Source organism: Nicotiana tabacum, chromosome 19, assembly GCF_000715075.1.
Source record: "Nicotiana tabacum cultivar K326 chromosome 19, ASM71507v2, whole genome shotgun sequence".
NCBI classification, from domain to species: domain Eukaryota; kingdom Viridiplantae; phylum Streptophyta; class Magnoliopsida; order Solanales; family Solanaceae; genus Nicotiana; species Nicotiana tabacum.
The window spans coordinates 64,351,259-64,375,312 of NC_134098.1; the positions used below are offsets into that span (position 1 = coordinate 64,351,259).

The 24,054-nt window shown below is 38.4% G+C and overlaps 1 protein-coding gene across 1 annotated transcript; it reads right to left on the bottom strand.

The window, feature by feature from the left end:
- Positions 1-4,440: 4,440 nt before the first annotated feature.
- LOC107806232 (putative indole-3-acetic acid-amido synthetase GH3.9) lies at positions 4,441-8,925 on the bottom strand. Its single transcript, XM_016630356.2, has 5 exons — positions 8,511-8,925; positions 8,135-8,236; positions 6,406-7,238; positions 5,535-5,816; positions 4,441-4,974 (listed from the first exon to the last, which is right to left on the bottom strand). Exons 1-5 carry the CDS (start codon positions 8,804-8,806, stop codon positions 4,679-4,681), a joined length of 1,809 nt encoding a protein of 602 aa, XP_016485842.1. The 5' UTR covers positions 8,807-8,925; the 3' UTR covers positions 4,441-4,678.
- Positions 8,926-24,054: the final 15,129 nt, after the last annotated feature.

Here is a 24,054-nt window from a genome sequence, read left to right on the forward strand (position 1 = left end):
TTGACAAAAACCAAGTGTGAAAATTACTGCCTAAGCCTGTAGATGCTACTATAATTGGTACAAAATGGATTTTCAGAAACAAGCTCAATGAAGATGGAAAGGTTGTGAGAAACAAAGCCATATTAGTAGCTCAAGGGTACTCACAGCAGGAAGGAGTCGACTACGAAGAAACCTTTGCTCCAGTAGCTCTATTAGAGTCAATACAAATTCTTCTTGCATATGCATCCTTCAAAAGATTTAGACTTTTTCAGATGGATGTCAAAAGTGCATTCTTAAATGGCTTCATTGATGAGGAGGTATATGTAAAACAACCTCCTAGTTTTGGAGACTCAAAGTTCCCTTACCATGTGTATAAGTTTACTAATGCTTTGTATGGCCTTAAACAAGCTCCACGAGCATAGTACGAAAGACTTAGCTCATTTCTACTTGATCACAGATTTATAAGAGGTAAAGTAGATACTACAATATTCATCAAAAGATCATCGGAAGGTAATCTTATTATTCAAGTTTACATTGATGATATTATCTTTGGTAGTGCTAACCCTCTTTTGTACGAGGAATTTGCTAATCTCATGCAAAGTGAGTTTGAAATGAGTATGATGGGAGAGCTCACGTTTTTCCTTGGACTTCAAATTCAAAAATCTGAAGAAGGAACCTTTATATGCCAAGCGAAATATACAAAGGAGCTAATTCAGAAGTTCGGTATGAGCAGTGCTAAAGCTATTGGTACACCAATGAGTCCGTCAACAAGTCTTGACAAGGATGAAAAGGGAAATCCTATTGATAAAACCAAATATCGTGGAATGATTGGCTCTTTACTTTACCTAACTGCCAGTCGACCAGATATTATGTTTAGTGTATGTAAATGTGCCAGGTTTCAGTCAGCTCCTAAGGAGTCACATCTGACTGCCGTAAAGAGGATAATTTGTTATCTCATTGGAACTATTTCTTACGGACTATGGTATCCACATTCTAATAGTTTTAAACTAGAAGGTTTTTCAGATGTTGATCTTGCAGGTGATAAGGAAAACAGAAAAAGCACCAGCAAAACATGTCAATTACTTGGAAAGGCACTAATATCATGGAATAGTAAAAAATAAGGATCAGTTGCACTATCCATAACGGAGGCTGAATATATCGCCATTGGATAATGTTGTGCACAGTTATTATGGATGTCTCATCAACTGGGTGACTATGAATTAATTTTTAAACCTATTTAAATATTCTGTGATAACTCTAGTGCTATATGTCTTTCAAAGAATCATATGCATCACTCTAGGGCTAAGCATATAGATATCAAACATTATTTCATTAGAGATCATGTCCTCAAAGGAGATATAGAATTATCATTTGTTGGCACTACTGATCAACTAGCAGATATTTTTACTAAGCCTTTACTTGAAGATAGATTTTATTCTCTAAGAGAACTACTTGGTGTTATTTCTCTTGATCATAAAAATTAGGACCTATTTGACATTGTTAATTCTTGTATGCCTAATGTTTCTAATTTTGTTTGTTTGTGTAAGTACTCATTAATTTAGCGCCTCATATTTCCCTCTCTTTTCCCATCAGTTGCAGCTTTCAAGAAAGGAAAATCAATCATCATGACCTTTCACTGACACCCTTTCCTTTCCTGCACTCAACCGTCAAAATTCTGCCTTTTTAATCTCTGAACCACTCGTCTCAGTCTCCATTGTTCCTATCGCTCAGAAACCCTCTTCAGAAATCCTTCAAACTCCTTCCCAACAGTCTTTCCATGGCTAAACACTCCAAAAATCTATCTGCCTCCACTAGAAAAAGTACTCGCTCCAAGGGAAAACCTTCTTCTCAGCCCCCAGAACCAGTAGACCTAGGGTCTGACCACTCAGAAGGGTTTGCCTCTTCTCAGGCAGAATTATCAGATCACTTTCATCATTTAGGAGAAAAAGCCCTAGGAAAAAGGCCTATGGAAGACCTCTATGTATCTCTTACCCCCAAGAAATCCAAAATAGACCTCTCGAGTTCTCTAGAGTCAGACCTCAATTTCTGGGATACCCCAAACATAGATTACTTTGTTACTATGAGAGACAAGCCCATTGCTCATGGCAGAGTAGTCGACCTTGACGATATGGAGGCCCTCAATTGCAAAGTAAAGGATTTGTTTGTCTTTCAAGGATGGTCAAAATTCCTCTCTGTACCCCTTCCCAAAGTCTATGAACCCTTAGTGAGAATGTTCTATGCAAATCTTCGCTATAGCAAGTCTGATAAGTTGGAATCCCTAGTCTTAGGTAAACGTATTTTTCTTGATTGTGCCATGTTCGACTCAATTTTTTAGTGTAAGTGCTCTGGTTTTCCTATGCTTTTCAAGAATACTTGGCCTGATAATTTTGAAATTTCTTTTGATCAAGCAAAACGTTGTATTGCTGAGTGTCCATCTGATTTCGTCCCTAACCAGTTAAGACCTAGTGATGTTAGTTTTGAAACCCGAGTTCTGACCCACATTGTTGCAACCACTCTTGTTCCTCTTACTGGATCATTCACCACCTTCTCTCAACGAGATACCTTTCTTGTTTACAGTCTTGTGACCAAACTCAAGATTAAATTATCCTCTTGGGTCATAAATTTTATGATAGAAAGTGTTGATGATCCCATCAGTTTGCCCCTATGGTATGGCTATCACTCACATCATGAAAACCCGCAACATCTCTATCTCGGAATACCCTTTTGTCTATATTTCAAAATCCTACAATTCTAGAGTGTTTGCCATTATGGGTTATGTGTGTGCAAAGGGCTCCGGGGTGAAGAAACAGAAAGGTGAAGTCAAGAACGTTCGACCTGATCCCAAATCAAAGCCTTTGTTTTTCATCACAGCTTAAGTGATCTTGATCTTGCTGAGAAACTGACTGCCATTGACAACAAGCTGACCATCATCAAGGATTTTCTTGTCTCCACTCAGTCCACTGTTGGAGACATCCATATAATCTCCAAGGAGACAGGGTCTGATATTTCAAAGATGAGGGTTAAAATTCTCAGACTTGTAGAAAATGCAGTCAAAGCATTCAAGGAAATGCATGACAGGATTGATAGGGTGACAGTTTCAGCCAATCACTACAAAAAAAACTACAATTAGCTGCGAACGTCGTCGCTAATCTATCGCTAAAACGCTAGTAGCTAGCAGAATTTCTTGATAATTCATTGCTAATCCGTCGCTGAATGAGATTAGCGACGGATTTTTTATTTAGCTACAGAATTTGTCCGTCGCTAAAACTTGATTTTTTAGTAGTGAATGCCAACTTTAAACGACTGAAGGAGGCGATTTGCAGCACTCTTACTTACTTCTTACGTTGCTAGTTGTGGAAGTTTCAAACAATTTTTTGTGTTTTGCTGTTTTGGACTGGATAACCAGTTGTTGGATACTTTTCTTATTTCTGCTAAAACTCTGCATGCATATAATGCCTGCTTTAGTATCTATAATGATTGCCTAGGATGTGACTGTCTTTACATTGCTTGTTTTAGTATCTGTATATCCCCTCTTTGCTAATGTCAAAAAAGGGGAGAAAGAACTGTACATTGCACGAGTCGACTGAAGAACATAACAGTTCGCATAGTATTTGTTGAGGGGGAGTCGACTGAATTATGCAGCACTCATTGAGGGGGAGTCGACTACATGAACTACAGGGAAGTCAACTGTTGTTTATATATATATATATATATATATATATATATATATATATATATATATATTATTTTTGTCATCATCAAAAAGGGGGAGATTATTAATTATAAGTTTCAATGATGAAAAATAATATATTCCATTTGGTGTAGGATCACAAGGAATAAGGATTAAAGAAGCAATACCAATCAGGAATAGATCAAGGAAATAATCTATTAACGGAGGGTCCAAAAGCAAACAAGGAAAAAAATCAATGATCAGTAATGAAAAAGAAAAAAGCAGCGGAGATCCGGCAAGAATAATCAATCAGAGATTGACGGAAACTATTATTGGAAGGCCCCAAATCAAAGGGGAACGAGATCATTAAAAACCAATGAAGCCAGAAATCAAGGGATCCAGCGGATACGCCTCAAGTAACACAAAAATATGCCTAGCAGATGGAAAGCTCGTCAAGATCATAAATCAAGGAAGATCAACGGGAATTTGACCTTATTCTTGGAAAGAATCAATTCATGATTCCTTTCAATGATCAACTCCTTTGGGTTTGCAATCTCTCAAGATTCTCGAAGGCCTTAGGAAAGTATATATACAGATGTTCCGGACCTGAAAAGAATATACTGTGAACGAACCATCTTCACTCTTTTTGTTCTACTCTAAACAAGCATTGTAGTTTCTGTTAGATCTGCCATGTAATTAGTGAGGGAAGAAAAAGAGATAAATACTGGTGAGACATTGTATCAAAAAAAGAAAAGAGGACGATGATGGCAATTAAAAAATAAATAAGAGAAACTTGGAGCTTAGGAAGAAGATAGCAATTAATTGAGAATTCAACATCAGTTAGAGGACGATGATGTTCCACTAGTAATTAAAGATTGAAAGAAGCTTCTCACAAAATCATGAAAAACGCTAATAATACAAGCCTATGGGGCTCGTATATTAGAGCTACAACCCTCAAACTGCAACTTCGTTGTCAGCTTAATAAATCAAAAGGGAAATTAATGTTGTTAGCAGGACGGAGAGATTACTTCAAGCACTCCAGGAAGGTTCCCTTGGGCTAAAATAAGAAGCTTTTACAGTAGAATTCAGAAGTTCAAATGCAGATTCATTGGACATAATGCATCTTGGAGTTTTGTACTGATTAATAGATCCACCTTGACTTATAAGCAAGTCCATTAACGCTTCAAAAGTGCCTGGCTTCACCAATCGAATCTCTAGTGGCCCAACGGACTTGTCATTCGTCCGGCATCGCCTGTATATGTAGTCAAGCTGTTCTTCAATGGCAATGCAACACTCTTCAAGCACTTGTGCTTCCACATTGACATCTGTTAGAGGAAGACAAATGTTAGAGAAGAGAACTCGTTGTATTCGCTTGCAAATATCAAGTACAACGTAACTGTGTATGTATATGTTAGAAAAAATGAGATTTCTGAACTCATATTACATCAACAGTATTAATTTTCTATAGTAACTACTTTTGTCCCGTCGTTTAAGCAGAAGCATAATTAAGAATGTACATTCTTGGAGGCAAACTAATGCACTTTCTTGTCAAAACTAGAGGTGTCAAATGGCAGGTTAGATTATATTTGGGCGGGTTAAAATGGTTCAAATCATTAAACATGTACTTGGGTTATACGTCATCCAATGTTTGCTTGGATGAAAATGGACATGTCAATTTGAGCTAAACAATGAGTGTACATATGCAACCCAAATTAGCCCCATTTTTTAGAAGAGCTTACTCTGGCTATGACTAAAAAGTTAGATGAGTTATATATATTTTCATGGTCTAAATTTGACACCCAAATCAAAATAATTTGTAAAAGTTATATGCACTCAGTTGTAGGATATATAGAGTTCTAAATACTAAAATTATCGTAATCAACACCTTTGTCGATGATGGAATGGCTGTGAACGATCTCCCAATAGAGGACGTAGTGGCCTGGTAGGGAGGAGGCATCAGCGTAACTGGTGTATTCGACGAGCAGAGCCTGGTGCGGCTCCAGGAGTTTCTTGGCTAGGGTTATGCTCCTGTGAAGGTCTTGCTCGTTGGTCTTGTCATTGTCAATGCTGAGGACCACGTTTCTTCGGCAAATGAATCTGAATTGAGGGGCTTTATTGTGGAATCCAGTTACTTGCAACACATCTCCAATGCGATACCGATACAGTCCTAACGACAATAATTTGAAACAAGTAGAAAGACGGAAAAGAAGATTAGTGATTTAGGCATGGTACAACAACAAAAAATCCAGCGAGTTCCCACAAGTGGGGTCTGGAGAGGGTAAGATGTACGTAACCTTACCCTAACCCGGAAGAGAGATTATTTCCGATAGACCATCGGCTAAAGAAACGATGAAAAGAAGAAATGGTAACAAGTAGTAACAACACAAGATAAAAAGAAACCGAAGATAAGATAGCGGTTAAATGCTAGATAGTAATAGAAGTCTAAAAATAAAAATATATCTTACTATCAATAATGCTATCCAACTGAATTAGGCATAGTGCAATTCTGTTAAATGACGGTGAAATTTTTATATTTACGTGTTTTAACTTCAAATACACTAAGGTGTAAACAAAATCTTACGAGCAGATAATTCGTCCTACTTTTCAGGATGCTAATATTCTTATTGTGGATGATTACATGTCGGTATCATTTAAGTGACTTGATGATGTAAATTGTTTTTTACATATTATTGTATGGACTAATAGAAATTAAACTCTGATAATTTATATATTTCTACAAACCGAAGATGATGTACCTGAAAATGTAGTAATCACCAACTCGTAATAATAACCGAGTCTAACGTGGACCAGGTCAACCAGCTTACTCTGAGGCACAAACTCTTCTTCGTCCAAGTCTATTAAGAAAGTTCCATTAGCTCCTAAAGGTATGAATTCAAAATATGCCATATTAGGCAATAGGGTGAAAGACACCTCATCTGGAGGATTCAAGGGTTTCAAATTGACACCAAAGTAACATTCAGACGAGGCATACATTGTACAAATTAAAGGCAATTTTCCTTCACTATAGTACTCTAAAGCCGGTATATATTGTGACATGGACCCTGTGACAACTGCCTCAATATATTTCGCCTTAGGCCAAAGTTGGCAAATTATCCCCTTCCACGACGAACGTCCACAAATTTCCTCAATCTCATCTGTATCGATATCAGAGTCTAGGTTTAAAGTCGAAAGAATATTGGACAGGGAAGATCGACAAGAAACATCGGTGATCATGGCATTTAATTGGCCCGTTCGAATGTCATGACACATATTTTGCCAATTACGTTGGAGGAAAGAGATGGCACGGAGGAGGGCGGAGGCGAAAACGGCACCAATTCGGAGGACTTGGTGGCGATAGACAAGTCCAGCTAGTAACTGGCAATACATGCTTTGGTTACTGTCATAACAAAGTATAGCTTGGTCTGGGCTTGTGAAATCGTTATAAGGATCCTTTGATCGACATTTAAAGTGCTTGCTTTTGTAGTAACTTGTTAGTACTGTCCTTGCTGGTATGCCACAAGGTGTAGACATTTCTGCCTTGACAAAGTAGAGGAACATGGCTTTACCTTCATCAAGTCCTGGTATATACCTGGTCAAATAATTAGGATTAATTAGTGTAGAGCACCAGAACAGTAAATTAAGAGTACAAATTAAAAACATATATATACACAGGAATGAAACTCAGTATGAAGCAACGGAGACTAGGAAAGAGTAAAAACATATTTGCACCGGGCGTTTACACCAAACCAATTCAATTTACCATGGTTATGTAATTTTATTTGATGAAAATGGTATTAATTAATCATAATTAAGTGAAATGAGTCTATTTACAAATATATGTCATGCAACTATTGATTTAGTATAAACACCCTCCATAACTATTTTTAGTTTTTTACTAGGTAAGCCTCATTTCGGGAATGAATGACTTTCTTTTTGAAATATTGAAAAAAGGACCTAATCCTAGTCTCCAGATGAATAAAGTGAAATCTGTTGGGGATTTGTACCTTGAATAATAGTTTGTGCATGGAGTAGCTCAGAATATTATAATTCCGTTCGAAAATCATTACACGATCAATGAGGGACGAGTGTATTATCTAACACCTTTCCCCAAGTGTAATCCGGTTCTAAGCTTACACATGAATTTGATTTTTCTTTCTTTTTTTGCCTTTCTAACTTTTTTCTTGTATAGAGAAAGGGAGGCTCAACGGGAGTGAGCCTTGATTAAAGGGAAACAGATTAGACTCAACACTCAACAGGCCACTGAGTGTTGCTATTGTTCCAGTCACACCAAAGACTAGTCTTGTCTCTTCTACCTAATTACCATATCCCACCTTTCAACAGCTAGCCTACTATGCCATCACCCCCAAATTTTTTTATCGAAAAGACTGGGGAATTTCAATTCATTTTGTGAATGCATGCAACATGCAAAATAGCTAGCACGTACTGCTAATAATTTACAAGTGAATGAGTGTGAAATTAATTAACTGGTTCATAATAGGCATGATGAGATTGTAGAGAAACGTTCGACGGTCGAGATCTTCAGCAATTGAAGGCATCAACTTAGGCTCCCCACCTGACGTCCCTGAGCTACAATATGTATCCAAAGAAGAAACAAAAAACAGAAACTCAGCAACTTTAAATAGAAAGCAAATCAATCAGCAGATTGAGTTTTTAAGTTATATACACTGTCAATGAGAAATAATTTTTATATTATTAGTTCACTTAACCTATGTAGCAGTTAATTTGTCTTATTTTCAAGTTATAAATTCCAATTTTTATGGGTGAGCTGATAGTGAAAAAAATTATGATATACTAATATAACTTAGGCTCTATACATGAAAACGGGAAAAAAAAAATATACCTGCAAAGCATTTCAGTGATGGGGTGAGCAGAAATAAGATTAGAGTCTTCTCCATTAGCAATTCGTAAGATATAAGGCTGAATTTCCTCGTAAGTAACTGTTGGGATAAGACTCTTGAATTTTGAGACTTGTTTATTATCTTTTGATCCCATGAATTTTTTCAAGTATTCAGTTTCCCCGTTTTGAAATAAAATTTCTCTTAGAATTCCCTCTTGAACTTCATCAGCGTTCTTCGTTAGACTCTCGATCTCTTTCATTGCCTCCTTGCCTTTGTACTCTAATTTCTTTCCGTTCATTTGATTTTTTATTCAAGAAAATATAAAGAAACTGTAAGTTCGTAATGTTAATTAAATTAAAGAAATAAAAGGAAGTATTGGTAAAAGGAGGAGAAAAACTAGCAATAGGCCATATCGGGAGAATTTTCTTATTGAATGTGAAGAACCAAATGGATGTGGCTTTTATAAAGAGTCATGGCTAATATCAAACAGAATATTTCACAATAAGTACTTAGTTGGATAACGTCAATGAACAATTAAAAAGGTTCATCATGTCGATTGATAATTTTTATTTCGCTTTAGAGGGAAGTCTCATAAATTAATTAAAGTGATTGAGTATGCATCATAATTTGTGATTAATTCAGAGCTACTTTTTCTACTTATTTTATGTGACACACTTTCTCAAAACCCACCTCATTGATAGTAGATTTCAAACTTTTTTTTTGTTTGTTAAACTTCGTGAGAAAGTACAAAAAATATTTTTCCAAAAGATGGTTGTTTTTCCTCTATTCTTTTAACTTTTTTTCGAAAAAATTTGCATGAAGATTGATTCCTCATTAAAGGCATTCCAAGACAGTACGCAATCATTATGGGCTCCATCTAGGCTCTTAGATTTTTTGGGGAGAAAATTTACGACTTTGAAAGGTGCAGTGTATATTGCTTTAAAGTTCAAAAAATTTCAAGGTCTTGCTTTTGAAAATTCTGTAAACGATAAGGTCCGAATAGATAATTTGATCAGTTAGACGTTCGTTGCCCTTATTACCGTACACTAGTATTAGGGCGTGTTTTCCATATCAATGAATAATTCTTTTTAAAAATATTACATAAATTAAATATTATTAAATAATATAATTGAATTATAAAATAAAAATAAATTAGATAACTTTCTAAAATTAGAAATGTTGATCCCATTTAGTAGAGAAATCATGTAAATGGAAGTCTTCAAAGAATAATAAGGATAACTTAGAAAATTATTGTTAATTATTTTCCTAATATAGAAACAAACAAGTAAAAAAATACTTCTATTATGATAATTTTTCAAATAATATAAATTGATAAGTTGCATTTTAAACTTTAAATATGACTAATATTTAATTAATAATTTATAAAAAAAATAGCATAATATATAATAATATAGGGAGTTGTCATTTGTTGGAATATTTATGAGAAAAAATAATTAATGATATCTCATTTAGAATATATTTTTATATTTTACCATTTTATTCTTATTGCTTCAAGTCTACAAATATTAATAGAAAAATAATTATTGTGTTTATGATATCCTGACATTATTGAGTAAATTCTACTCATTTAGAATATATTTTTCTTAATGATTTTGCATGTTGAAATAATTACTAACCGTAATTTTTAAATATTATACAAAAATTCAATAAATAAAATTTAAGTTGATTTTGAAGTTCTGAATATTAAGATTAACATGCAATGTGTTATAGTTATGTTGCATAGTCCAAATAAGGAAAGAATTTATTTAAGGTAAAATCTTTCTTGATTTAAACTTTTAATTATTAGATTTTTCTACATAATTCAAATGAAAAATTTAATAATAAAAATTTTTACTGATTTAAAATTCTACATATTTTAAAATAACAGAAATTGTTTCCAATGATTAGAATTATGTTTATGTTGTTTCCAAACTATAGTGAGCTATATATTTATGTTTTTAATTACTTTTTCATATATTTCGTCCGCATTATTTTAAAATTTCGTTTTTAAGTTTTTCATAGAGTTCATAATTTTAGATGGTCAGAATGGGTAGTCAAAATATATACTACATTTTAATGGCATAAGTATATTTTTCAAGAAAATAATTATATAGATTTTGATGTATATACGATAGTTTTATCATTTAATTTGGGATAAAAGTACGCATTTAATGGAACCATAAAATGCTTAATGAAATTTGATATGTACGTTTCTAATTAGTTTGTATGCACGTATAAGAAAAAGAAAAATCTATAAATAATTTGTTCAATTGATTTATTTTAATGCCCTAAATATTAGGATTTCCTATGTAGTAGTTTAAATAAGGAAAACTTTAATAAGCAAAATTTAAGTTGATTTAAAAGTGCTAAATATTAGGAGAATAATTAAATGACTATATTATCCAGTGTAACCTCTATTTTAAAAGGGTAAAAAAGGCGAACAACATTTCGCTAAGAGATTTCGTGCTTTTAATATAGTATAAATGGTTCTATTAGAGATTTTTACTTAGCTATACAAAATTATAAACTTATTTACCCCTAGTAGAAAGGTTATCACTTAATACATTTTTATATACAAATTACCAACTATATAAAAATTAATGATAAATGAGTATCCCTTAATCATTGGTAATTAAATGAGTAATAATTGATGCCCCCCTCAATTTTTCGTCTTTCTTCATCACTCTCTCTTCATCTCTCTTTATGTGTATACGGGTAGAACCGAGTTCTATACTTAATCGAGGCATCTGGAATAATAGGTCAAGACTCGGCACCTGCATAAGAGATCGAAGTTACAAGTGTGATTGAGCCCGATATCAAGGATCGAAGTTCGAACAAGACCATCAGATTTGCCCTCGAATTTATCGGGCGCACGACCGACCCCGCTTCTAACGACCTCGAAGAAAAGCTTTGCCAACTCACACGACAAGTATCAGTAATTCTCGCCACTGACTAATCATTATGGCGAACATTATGGGATTAAGTCAAAAAGGGAGCCAACGGTCTACATAATTTCCTATAAAACTATGTCTTAAAGGTTTCATCTCCCTGTATATATAAAGGGAATAGAGTAAGTCTTGGGACACATTGTAACATACTTAAAAGAACAATATACTATCTTTTGAGCTTGGTTCATATTGTTTTGGCTTCAACAATATTCCAAAAATATCACATCTAAATTCGAAGAAAATTAACCTTAGGAGGTTTAAGTTGTTCAATCTGCATGATTTGTATTTATTTTTCTACTTATTCTTCCATATTAAATCTGATTTCTCGCTTTGTATCAAATTAGATCATGTATCCTTAAAATCACGTATAAATTCAATTGTTATCCGATTTTTGGAGTAAGCAGTTTGGCGCCCACCATGGGGCTAAGGATAATAGTGGTTATTTGGTAAAAACCTTCATAACACACACTACTTTACACTTTCTCTTTGAAGTATCTTTGATCTCAGGCCGAAAATGGCAAACTCTCAACTGGCACCTCTACATATCGACAACGAGGCTGGTCATCAAGGTGAGAATAACAATATGGCGCCCGCTAATGTAGGGCCACCCGCTGATGCCGTTGGGATTCAGACTGCAGATCCAATCGATGTAAATTCATATGTGGCCATCGACGCGAACTTGCGGACTGACCCTAAAAATAGCTTCCGTGGTGGAGCCCGATCTGCAGCTCGAAACACATAGAACATTGAAGAAGACAGGATTAGTCTATGCATGATCTTCGAAATTCTACAAGCTCAACATGTGGTGATAGCTTAGTTGCAAAGCCAAACCCAGGCACCAAGCAAGTTGAACCCGATCCACCCCAAGAATTCACCCGTAGAACGGAACCGGCCGAGGTAAGGTCGAATGAACAAGAAGCGGGGACTAACCCCGAAATTATAAAAATATTCGAAGAGCTAACAAAGTGGATAGAGTCAAGGGAAAAGAGGATCGAAGCGAACGATAAAAGGTTCGAAACCTATAATTTCAGGGTAGATCAAATCCGAGGAGCGCCCCCGATATTGAAGAGACTAGATTCCAAGAAGTTCATGCAAAAACCTTTTCCCCCAAGCCGGGCCCCAAAACCGATCCCCAAGAAATTTCGTATGCCCAAAATACCTAAGTACAACAGAATGACTGATCTGAATGAGCATGTAACCTCTTATACATGTGCCATCAAAGGGAACGACTTAGAAGACGACGAAATCGAATCTGTTTTGCTGAAAACATTTGGGGAGACCCTGTCGAAGGGAGCCATGATATGGTATTACAACTTACCCCCTAATTATATTGACTCATTTGTTGTGCTTGTAGACTCTTTCTTAAAAGCACATCGGTGCCATCAAGGTCGCACCAGGAAATCAGACCTTTTTGAAAGTCAAACAGAAGGAGAACGAGATGCTCAGATAGTTCATGTCCCATTTTTAAATGGAACGAATGGATCTGCCACCGGTCGCTGATTATTAGATTGTTCAGGCTTTCACTCAGGGACTCAATATTCGAAGCTCGGTGGCTTAGCAGCAATTAAAGCAAAGCCTGGTAGAATACCATATTGTTACCTAGACCAATGTACACAATCGGTATCAATCGAAAATCAGAGTCGAAGATCATCAACTCGGGGCACCTTTGAAGTCTATATATCCCGCCAGGACTCTCGATAGACCCAAGAGGGATATCGATCGTGAACCAGGATCAAACAGGGATTGATATCGGCCCTATAATGGAGATCGAAGAAGCAGTAGGTCGGGGCGCAATCCCATGAGGAACGACAGGAGAAGTGATCGAGGTCGAAGAAATTGGGGGCTCATGACCAAAAATGGCTTCGACAGTACCATTGGGTTAAAGAAGAACCAAGGTTATCGGAGTACAACTTTAATATCGATACTGCCGCCATCGTATCTGCTATCGGGTGCATCAGTGATACTAAATAGCCTCGGCCTCTACAATCTGATCCATCCCAAAGGGACCCTAACCAGATATGCAAATATCATGACACTCACGGTCATAGAACAGAATATTATCGAGGGCTGAGGGAAGAAGTTACCTGTTTATTCAACAATGGGCACCTTCATGAATTTTTGAGCGATCGAGCCAAGAACCACTTTAGAAACAAGGATTCTAACAAACCAACAAGACAAGAAGATACCGAACCTCAACATGTCATAAATATGATCATCGGTGGAGTCGACATCCCACAAGGGCCAATGTTGAAACGCACCAGAATCTCCTTCACCAGGGAGAAACGAACTCGAGACTACATACCTGAAAGAGCCTTGTCCTTCAGCGACGAGGACGCAAAAGGGATCATACAACCTCACAATGATGCACTAGTAATATCTGTACTCGTAAATAAAACTAGAATCAAACGTGTGTTAATTGATCCACGTAACTCGACCAACATTATTCGATCGAAGGTCGTAGAACAACTTGATCTACAAGATAGGATGGTGCATGCTGAGTCCTAAATGGGTTCAACATGGCATGTGAAACTACCAAAGGAGAGATAACATTACTAGTCAACACCACCGGAATCATATGGGAGGCCAAGTTTTATGTAATCGAGGGGGACATGAGGTACAATGCCCTTCTCGGAAGGACATGGATCCACCATACAAGGACAGTACCCTCAACTCTTCACCAAGTGTTAAAATTCTTAATCCCAGGGGGGATCAAGATAATCTACGGGGAACAGCCGGCCGCAAAAGAGATGTTTGCCATTAAAGAAGTGGTTCTGATATCGACGCTCACAACATCGAAGGAACCAAATCTTGACGCCGAGGCCAAATAGCAATTACCGATCCCGGTGACGATCCAATCACATAAGCAAATGACCTACGAAGACAATGATTACGGGGTTCCCCGATCTTTTATAGTCCCCGATGATTCCGACGCCACCAAATCGACAGTCGAAGAGCTGGAACGGGATGTATTAATCGAGCATTTTTCCGATCAAAAGGTATACCTAGGTGCGGGACTGACTCCCTAGCTTAGGAAAAAACTTACTCAATTTCTTATTGTTAACATAGATTGTTTTGCTTGGTCCCATCTTGATATGACAGGGATCCCACCAGAAGTAACCACTCACAAATTAAGCAAGGACCCAAAAATTATTCCGGTCAAACAGAAGAGGAGGCCCCAGTCCGAGGTCAAAAATGCTTTCATCAAGGACGATGTATCTAAACTCCTAAAAGTAGGGTCCATTCGAGAGGTTAAATACCCGGATTGGTTAGCAAACATAGTGGTAGTCCCTAAAAAGGGAATAAACTAAGAATGTGTGTAGATTACAAAAAATTGAATAAGGCATGCCCCAAAGACTTTTTTCCTTTGCCCAACATCGATCGTACGATCGATTCCATGGCCGGCCACGAGATCCTCAGTTTTCTCGATGCCTATTTCGGGTACAACCAAATACGGATGGACCCGGGTGATCAGGAAAAAACCTCATTCATCACTAAAAACGGCACATACTGTTATAATGTAATGCCGTTTGGATTAAAAAATATCGATACCACATACCAATGCCTAGTAAATCGGATGTTCAAAGAACAAATAGAAAAATCGATGGAAGTTTACATTGACGATATGGTTGTTAAATCCCTACGAGCAGAGTATCATTTAAAGCATTTGCAGGAAACCTTCAGTATATTGAAGAAGTACAACATGAAGCTGAATCCTGAAAAATGCGCATTCGAAATCGGGTCAGGTAAATTTCTCAGGTTCATGGTATCCAACCAAGGAATCGAGATCAACCCTGACAAGATCAGAGCTATTGAAGATATCACGGTTGTGGACAATGTGAAGGTCGTGCAAAGACTAATCGGGCGCATCGCCCTCGGACTGATTGGCCAAATGGACCATTGAAGTAAGCGGATACGATATTGAATATCTACCTCGGACTGCTATTAAGTCCCAAATATTGGCAGATTTCGTGGCCGATTTTACACTGGCCCTGATACCCGAGGTCGAAAGAGAGTTATTGATTAACTCAGGGACACCTTCGGGAATCTGGACCCTCTTTACAGATGGGGCCTCGAACGCCAAAGGGTCCGGACTTGGTATCGTACTAAAGCCATCAACAGGTAATATAATTAGAAAATCTATTAAGATTGTGAAATTGACTAACAACGAGGCCGAATATGAGGCCATGATTGCAGGCCTTGAATTAGCCAAAATCTTGGGAGCAGAGATGATCGAAGCCAAGTGTGACTCCCTCCTTGTGGTAAACCAAGTTAACGGAACATTTGAGGTCAGAGAAGAGCGAATGCAGAGATACTTAGACAAGTTACAGGTGATGTTACATCGGTTCAAAGAGTGGACTTTGAAACATGTAACTCGGGATCAGAACAGCGAAGTCGATGCCCTCGCTAACTTGGAATCGTCGGTCGAAAAAGACGAGGTTAAAGCAGGAGAGGTCGTACAACTTATGAGATCGGTAGTGGAAGAAGGCCATGCCGAAATCAACTCGGCGAGTCTAACATGGGACTAGAGGAATAAATACGTGGAATATATCAGGACCAGAAAACTACCCTCCGACCCAAAAGAATCGAGGGCTTTGCGTACCAAGGCAGCCCGGTTTAGTTTATTCGAGGATGGAACCTTAGTCAGAAGAACGTTCGATGGACCGATGGCAATATGTTTAGGAACAGGGGATACCGAATACGTTTTGAGGGAAATCCACGAAGGTACCTGTGAAAATCACTCGGGCGTTGAATCATTGGTTCGAAAAATAATCAGAGTCGGTTACTACTGGATCAACATGGAAAAAGACACAAAGGAGTTCGTTCGAAAATGCGATGGATATCAGAGGCATGCCCCGATGATTCATCGGGCAGGAGTCATTACATTCGGTATTGTCACCATGGTCATTCATGAAATGGGGGATGGACATCGCCGGCCCCCTTCCACGGGCGCCCGGTAAGGCACAATTTATTTTATTTATCACTGACTATTTTTTTAAAATGGGTGAAAGCACATGCATATGAAAAGGTCAGAGAAAAAGAAGTCATCGATTTTATCTGGGATCACATTATATGTCGATTCAAAATACCGGCCGAGATTGTATGCGAAAACGAAAAACAGTTTATTGGCAGCAGAGTAAGCAAGTTTCTTGAACACCATACGATCAAAAGGATCTTATCCACTTCTTACCACCCTAGTGGGAACGGACAAGCAGAATCCACCAACAAAACCATAATCCAAAACCTCAAAATGATATTGGTCGACGCCAAAAGGAAATGGAAAGAAGTGCTACCCAAGGTCCTATGGGCGTATCGTACAACTTCGAAGTCCAGTACCGGATCCTATGGGCTTACGGTACCGAAGCTTAATACCGGTCGAGGTCAGAGAACCAAGCATCAGAATCAGACATGCAATAAGGGATTCAAATGACGAGGCTCTGAGTACGATCCTGGAATTATTAGATGAAAGGCACGAAGCCGCCCTTGTCCGTTTGGCCGCCTAAAACTAGCGGATCAAGAGATATTATAATCGAAGGGCCAACCTTCAATATTTCAATATTGGGAGTTAGTATTAAGAAAAGTTACACTGAACACCCAAAACCCGAACGAAGGGAAATTGGGGCCGAACTAGGAAGGACCATACCAAATTATCGGGATCACAGGAAAAGAATCCTATTGTAACACCCCGGAAAATTTTGAAATATTTTAAGTGTAAAGCTCCGTAAATTTCGCAAGTGAATTCAAGGTTTCGTAGTGCCAGAGTAGGCTTACATGTTTGAGGATGGTACGGTTCGGACTTTTTGGGTTGAACAATGCACCGAAAAGTAAAGAAAAATTTTTGGCGAAAAAATGCATTTATGCTACCGCAGAACCACTCTGCGGGCTGCATAATGGCCGCAGAAGTGAGCAGGAGAAGGGCCAGTCTGGGGAAAATTATGCGGTCGACTACGCGAAGACATAACTGTTATGCAGTGCATTATGCGATCGCGTAATAGTTATGCGGACCGCATAGTGACCGCATACACAGATAGATTTTTGATCGTTTTGATCTGTAATTATGCGACCGATATGAGGTCCGCATATCCATTATGTGGTCGTATATGAGACCGCAAAACCTATTTCGGAGCTCCATTTTTGGATTTTTAAAACCCGACCCTACGTTGTTAAATACATGTTTTGGGTCATATTTGAGCAAAAATCTGATATTTTAGAGAGAAGGGAGAGTGTTTTAGAGAGAGAGGAAACCCTAGGCTAATTATTCATCAAGTCTTTCTCAGATCTTGGAAGATTAACAAGGAAAACCCACAAGTTCTCCATCTAAGAGATCGGGATTGCTAAGAATTCCGGATCATTCTAGAGTTAAGGAAGCTCGATTGAGGTATGTTGGCTAAAATTTCTCTCTTGGAATTAAATTCCATAATGTTTCCATGAGTTTCAAAGTATGGGTTGCGTATTAAAATATGGTAGCTTGAATCGTATTTCAAATGAAAGCTAGTATGCCAAATTGTGTGAGAAAATTTCAATATTCTTAAGACTCTTAACTGCTCATATGTGTACCTAAAGTCTTGATTGGGAATGTCTTATCGTTGATAACCTATAAAGATGGTTGGAAGTGAAATCAGTAAATTGGGAATATAAAGTGTGGCCAACGTGCCAATAGTGAAAGTTATACTAGTGACCAATGGTGTCAAGGAAATGAAATCATGTGAGAAAGATTATGAAATGAGTTTTGACTCAACTATTCCAAAATTGACTTCGACAATATAATCGGCTAAGAGTTTATGAACTCAAGTGATGCCCATATGTGGCTGTTTTAGCTAATGCTATGCTTTGTAAGTAATTTTCAATGTGTCTTGCGTTCTTACATATTCATGAGTGGAAATTATGTATGATTTTAACTTGTATTTCAATTGCCAATCATTTTACTCCATTTATTGGAAATAAATCGATTGTGTTTAAAAGCCTTCATTACTAATGAATTTAAAGTTGTGATTTCTGGAATATTCTACTTGTTGATAATTATGATGATGATCTATGAAAGGGAAAAGAAATGAAAGTGTGGAATATGAAATACGGCCATTGTGCCATGAATAAAGAATCATATGTATGGCCAAGAAAGCCAATAAAATAATAATGTTGTAAGTGGTTGAAAGTACAGATTAGGTGATATGTGGTGTGAAAGGTTATGAAATGTACGTATTTGTACTTTTATTTTCAATATGTTATGAAACCCTATGGACGGTCTATGAAATGCATAGGTATATTATGTTATGAAACCCTATGGACGGTGTATGAAATACATAGGTATATTGTGTTATGAAATCCTATGGACGGTCTATGAAACGCATAGGTATATTGTGTTAGGAAACCCTATGGACGGTCTATGAAACGCATAGGTATATTGTGTTATGAAACCCTATGGACGGTCTATGAAATGCATAGGTATATTATGTTATGAAACCCTATGGACGGTCTATGAAACGCATAGGTATATTGTGTTATGAAACCCTATGGACGGTCTATGAAATGCATAGGTACATTGTGTTATAAAATCATGTGGACGGTCTATGAACGCATAGGTACATTGTGATATGAACTCCTGTGGACGGTCTATGAACGCATAGGTACATTACGCATAGGTAGATTGTGATATAAAATCTTGTGGACGGTCTATGAACGCATAGGTACATTGTGTTATGAAATCCATTGTGATATGAAATCCTGTGGATGGTCTATGAAATGCATAGGTGCATTGTGTATAAGAGGTATAGATGTACGGTATGAATAAACACTATGGACGGTCTATGAAACGCATAAGTGTATAATATGATATATGAACACTAAGGACGGTCTAATGAGACACATTATTAATGCAGACAATAGGTGCCCCTTTTGTTGTCCTTGTTTGTACAGGTTGTTTCAATTATATTATATTATGTGATCCACGTATAGATCATATGAGCATTCTATTTTGAAAGAGGATTTCTAGCTATACATACTAGGGTTATTCGACAGTACTAACGTCCCTTTTGTCGGGGGCACTGCATCTTTAATGGATGCAGGTGGTTCTACAGCAGGTGGCATTGATCAGTGATAGCAGTACACACCTTTCTGCCGATTTGGTGAGCCCCACTTCATTTCGGGGTCATGTATCCTTTGTTTCTCATGTACTTTGTGGTTGAGGTATAGCCGGGACCTTATTGCCGGCATTTTCATATTACTCTTCAGTTGTACTTAGAAGCTCCATAGACAAGTTGTGGGTAGTATTTAATGTTGGGAATTGGATTAGAACTGTTGGTATTTGGCAACATGTTTTTCATTAAATCTATAAACTCGTACTATTTTGGAAATATTGAATGGTGTTGTTAATGGGAATGAAATGGAAGCAGTTAATGAAATCTCTTCAGTATTTGATTAACGGAGTACATCTCCTCTTAATTCACGAGTGAATTTGGGTAGAATGAAATCTAACAGGCTTTCTCAGTCAGGTTCACTCAGTTGAGCGTCGGTCGCGCTCTTCGATTTTGGGGTGTGACACCTACAAGCTCGGGACAATAAACGGAGAGCAATTACTATACAAGTGGAATATATCTTATTTAAAATGATATTATTGCTAAGGTACGACCCCAATTCTTTCTTCTATTCTTCTTTTTTACATTTCAAATTGACACTTGCAGGAAACTTACAAAAGATGATACGAGATCCTATGTGTGAAAGCACGCGTTGCACTCTTTTTTTCTTGAACCAGTTTTTTTCCAATTGGGTTTTTTCGGTAAGGTTTTTAACGAGGCAACAAGTAAATCGTGCTAACTTAGAATGCAATGATCACGACAGCGTTTGAGGCCTCTCTTCAGTCAACCTCAAACACTGGGGGGCAAGATCCTTGGGGATGTCGAAATTAACATGGCATTTCAACTTCGAGATTAAAGGGCCTCGATCAACAAGATTTATTGTAAGGGCCAAACAGTCAAATCAACTGTGCCCGCTCAAATCACTCGAGCCCTGGCACAAAAAGGGTCAAATAAACCATGCCTGCTCAAATCACTCGAGCCCTGGCACAAAACGTGTATACATGTACGACTATTATGCATAGGAATAAAAAATGAGACTCTTCTTTGCAGATAAACATCTCGTCTTCAAAAACGTCACTTGTATTTTTTTAAGAATTTCCTACACCTGAAAGATATCAAGTGCCACCTTATTCTGAGTTCGAACATTCGTTGCACTCGGGGACTGTGGGCATCGCCCGAACTCAATGGTTAAGGCCGTTCCGAGTTAATAAAACTCGAGGGCATAAAGCTTATTTGGCATGCCCTAACTCAATGGCTAAGGTCATTCCAAGTTAACAAAACTCGAGGACATAAAGCTTATTTGGCATGCCCCAACTCAACAGCTAAGGCCGTTCCGAGTTAATAAAACTTGAAGGCGTAAAGCTTATTTGGCATGCCCGAACTCAACGGCTAAGACCGTTCCGAGTTAATAAAACTCGAGGGCATAAAGCATATTTGGCATGCCTGAACTCAACGTCTAAGGCCGTTCCGAGTTAATAAAAGTCGAGGGCATAAAGCTTATTTGGCATGCCCAAACTCAACGACTAAGGACGTTCCGAGGTAATAAAACTTGAGGGCACAAATTTTATTTGGCATGCACGAACTCAACGGCTAAGACCGTTCCGAGTTAATAAAACTCAAGGACATAAAGCTTATTTGGCATGCCCGAGCTCAACGGCTAAGGCCATTCCGAGTTAATAAAACTTGAGTGCATAAAGCTTATTTGGCATGCCCGAACTCAACGGCTAAGAACGTTCCGAGTTAATAAAACTCGAGGGCATAAATCTTATTTGGCATGTCCGGACTCAACGGCTAAGGCCGTTCCGAGTTAATAAAATCGAGGGGATGAAGCTTATTTGGCATTGCCCGAATTAAAAGGCTAAGGCCGCTTTGAGTTAATAAAACTCGAGGGCATAAAGCTTATTTGGCATGCCCGAACTCAATGGCTAAGGCCATTCCGAGTTAATAAAACTCGAGGGCACAAAGCTTATTTTTCATGCCCATACTCAATGGATAAGGCCGTTCTGAGTTAATAAACTTGAGGGCATGAAGCTTATTTGGCATTTCCCGAATTAAAAGGCTAAGGCCGCTCCGAGTTAATAAAACTCAAGGGCATAAAGCTTATTTTTCATGCCCGTACTCAATGGATAAGGCCGTTCTGAGTTAATAAACTTGAGGGCATGAAGCTTATTTGGCATTTCCCGAATTAATAGGCTAAGGCCGCTCCGAGTTAATAAAACTCGAGGGCATAAAGCTTATTTGCATGCCCGAACTCAACGGCTAAGGCCATTCGGAGTTAATAAACTCGAGGGCATAAAGCTTATTTAGCATTGTCCTAATTAAAAGGCTAAGGTCGTTCCGAGTTAATAAGCTCGAGGGCATGAAGCTTATTTGGTATTGTCTGGCTAAGGCCGTTCCGGGTTAATAAACTCGAGGGCATGAAGCTTATTGACCGAATTAAAAGTCTAAGGTCATTCCGAGTTAATAAACTCGAGGGCATGAAGCTTATTTGGCATTGCCCGAATTAAAAGGCTAAGGTCTTTCCGAGTTAATAAACTCGAGGGCATGAAGCTTATTTGGCATCGCCCTAGTTAAAAGGCTAAGGTCATTCCGAGATAATTATTTCATGCTAAGGTATTTAGACCGTCGTTAAGATAAATAAAAAAGCAAGGGAAAATTTTGAGAAATAATGAAAAGCAAGGGAAAAATTTGAGAAACGATGAAAGAAAAAAGCCTTATACATATATATCAAAATTTATTTACAAAGGTTGGATAGCCCCGACGCATGTTTTTACAAAGGCCGAATGGCCTCAACCAACAAATAGTACAAATGACAAAAAATGGCCTAATCCTCATTGAGGGCTATGTCATCACCTACGGGCTCTTCTTCACCACCGGACTCACTCGACTCTTCAGACGCCTCGGAATCCTTCTCGGGAAAAGCTAGCCTCCGAGTATTGGTTTTGCATGTCTTGGCGTTTTCGATTTCGGTCAATATGTCAAAATTCTGAGCATGGACTCTCTCGAGGGTCTCCCTTCGGGATTCCCACCTTGCATGTTTCACCATGATTTTGCCTGCTCCTGGATAGCCTCGCATCAACTTTGAGTTGGGCCACTTTTTTATCAGCTTCGGTCGGGGCCGTAATAACTTCTGACTTGGCAGCCTCGAGCTCCCTGGCAAGATTCTCTTGACCAGAAATAGCCAAGCTCAGCTGAGATTGGAGTCCCTCGATCATTTTGGCCTGCGCCAAGTTCATCTCCTTTGTAGCTCGAAACTGAACCTCAGCAGAAGCAAACTATGTCCGAGTAGTCTCTTTTTCCGAGGCTAAGCGATCCATATTTTTCTTCCATTCCTCGGTCTCGGCTTTGACCGCATCTACCTCACCTCGAAGTTGCTCAATCACGTCAAGTTTATTCTGAACCTACGAGTTCGGATTGTTAGATACTGAGTCTGACTCATCATCACTAACTCCAAAAACTATCCTTACCTGCTCAACTAGTTTGGTATGTTCCCTACGAGCCGCTTCCAGCTCAGCTTGGGATTTTTCATTAAGGAAATAGTAAGAATCCCTCCTTTTAGCAAGCTCCCGAGACTCGGCCTCGAAATATTTTGACTCTTCCCGGTATCAAAGAAAAGCCTCGTGATGAAGCACCAAGGCCTACAAACACAAAGGATAAACGTTATGATTATTCATGATTAAAGCTAAGTACATATTAAAGGGACATTTGAAATGCCCCGATTCAGCATATGTTGAGATTCGTTGAACAGGCAGTACCTCGTTCATTTTTGTTTGATCCTCTTCGGTCACCAAGCACCAAAGATAGCTGGCAATCCCACCGGGGCAGAACAAACTCGGGCGTCCTCCGGGATGGACATGTAAATTGCCCACCTCCGAGTAGGATCAACACTCGAATCTAGGAACTGGTTCACTAATTGAGGGCTTAAAGAAGGCCCGTCGGCTTTCAGGGACGGTGTCCTTTTTGGTACCGGTAAGTCGCCCAACCCGGTAACATCCTCTGAGGTGGTAGAATTCAGGCCATCGAAGAAATGGTAAAAAGAATCTATTGCTCCTTGGGCCCCCTCGCCGAGGTTACCTTTCAGTGTCTGGGCCTCGTTTATCATTGAATCAGTAAACGAAGGCGACCTAGAGAGGTCAATCACCCCAAGTGCCTCCTTGGGGACATTATCTTCTGACCGAGATACACCGGTCACATTTTCTTTTTCGACCTCGATGGATCGAGGCAAATCGGTCCTGACCCTCCCGGAAACTTCGGCCACTATTTCTTTTACGGCATCCACGGCTCGAGGCATTTCGAAGCCGCTTCTCACACGGGCTACTAACTCCGAATTCTCTTCTTCCTCGGATTTATCCCTCAAACGATTGAGTGAGTCCGATGAAAGTTCTCGGGTGTTGGTTTACTTAGGTTTCTGCATAATTTGCTTCCTCGGTCTTTTTCTTTCAGGGGAAGAGGGACTCGAAACTTTTCTTTTCTTATTCTTTTTACCTTGTTTCGGAGCAGGAAGGTCGGCATATATATCGTCGTCAGCT

Excerpts from the sequence above, each read along its gene's own strand:
- LOC107806232 (XM_016630356.2), bottom strand. The coding sequence starts at position 8,806 with ATGAACGGAAAGAAATTAGAGTACAAAGGCAAGGAGGCAATGAAAGAG. Across the intron at positions 7,239-8,134 it reads ATCATGCCTATTATGAACCA|GTATATACCAGGACTTGATG; the intron begins GTTAATTAATTT and ends TTATTTGACCAG. Across the intron at positions 4,975-5,534 it reads CCATTCCATCATCGACAAAG|ATGTCAATGTGGAAGCACAA; the intron begins GTGTTGATTACG and ends TTCCTCTAACAG.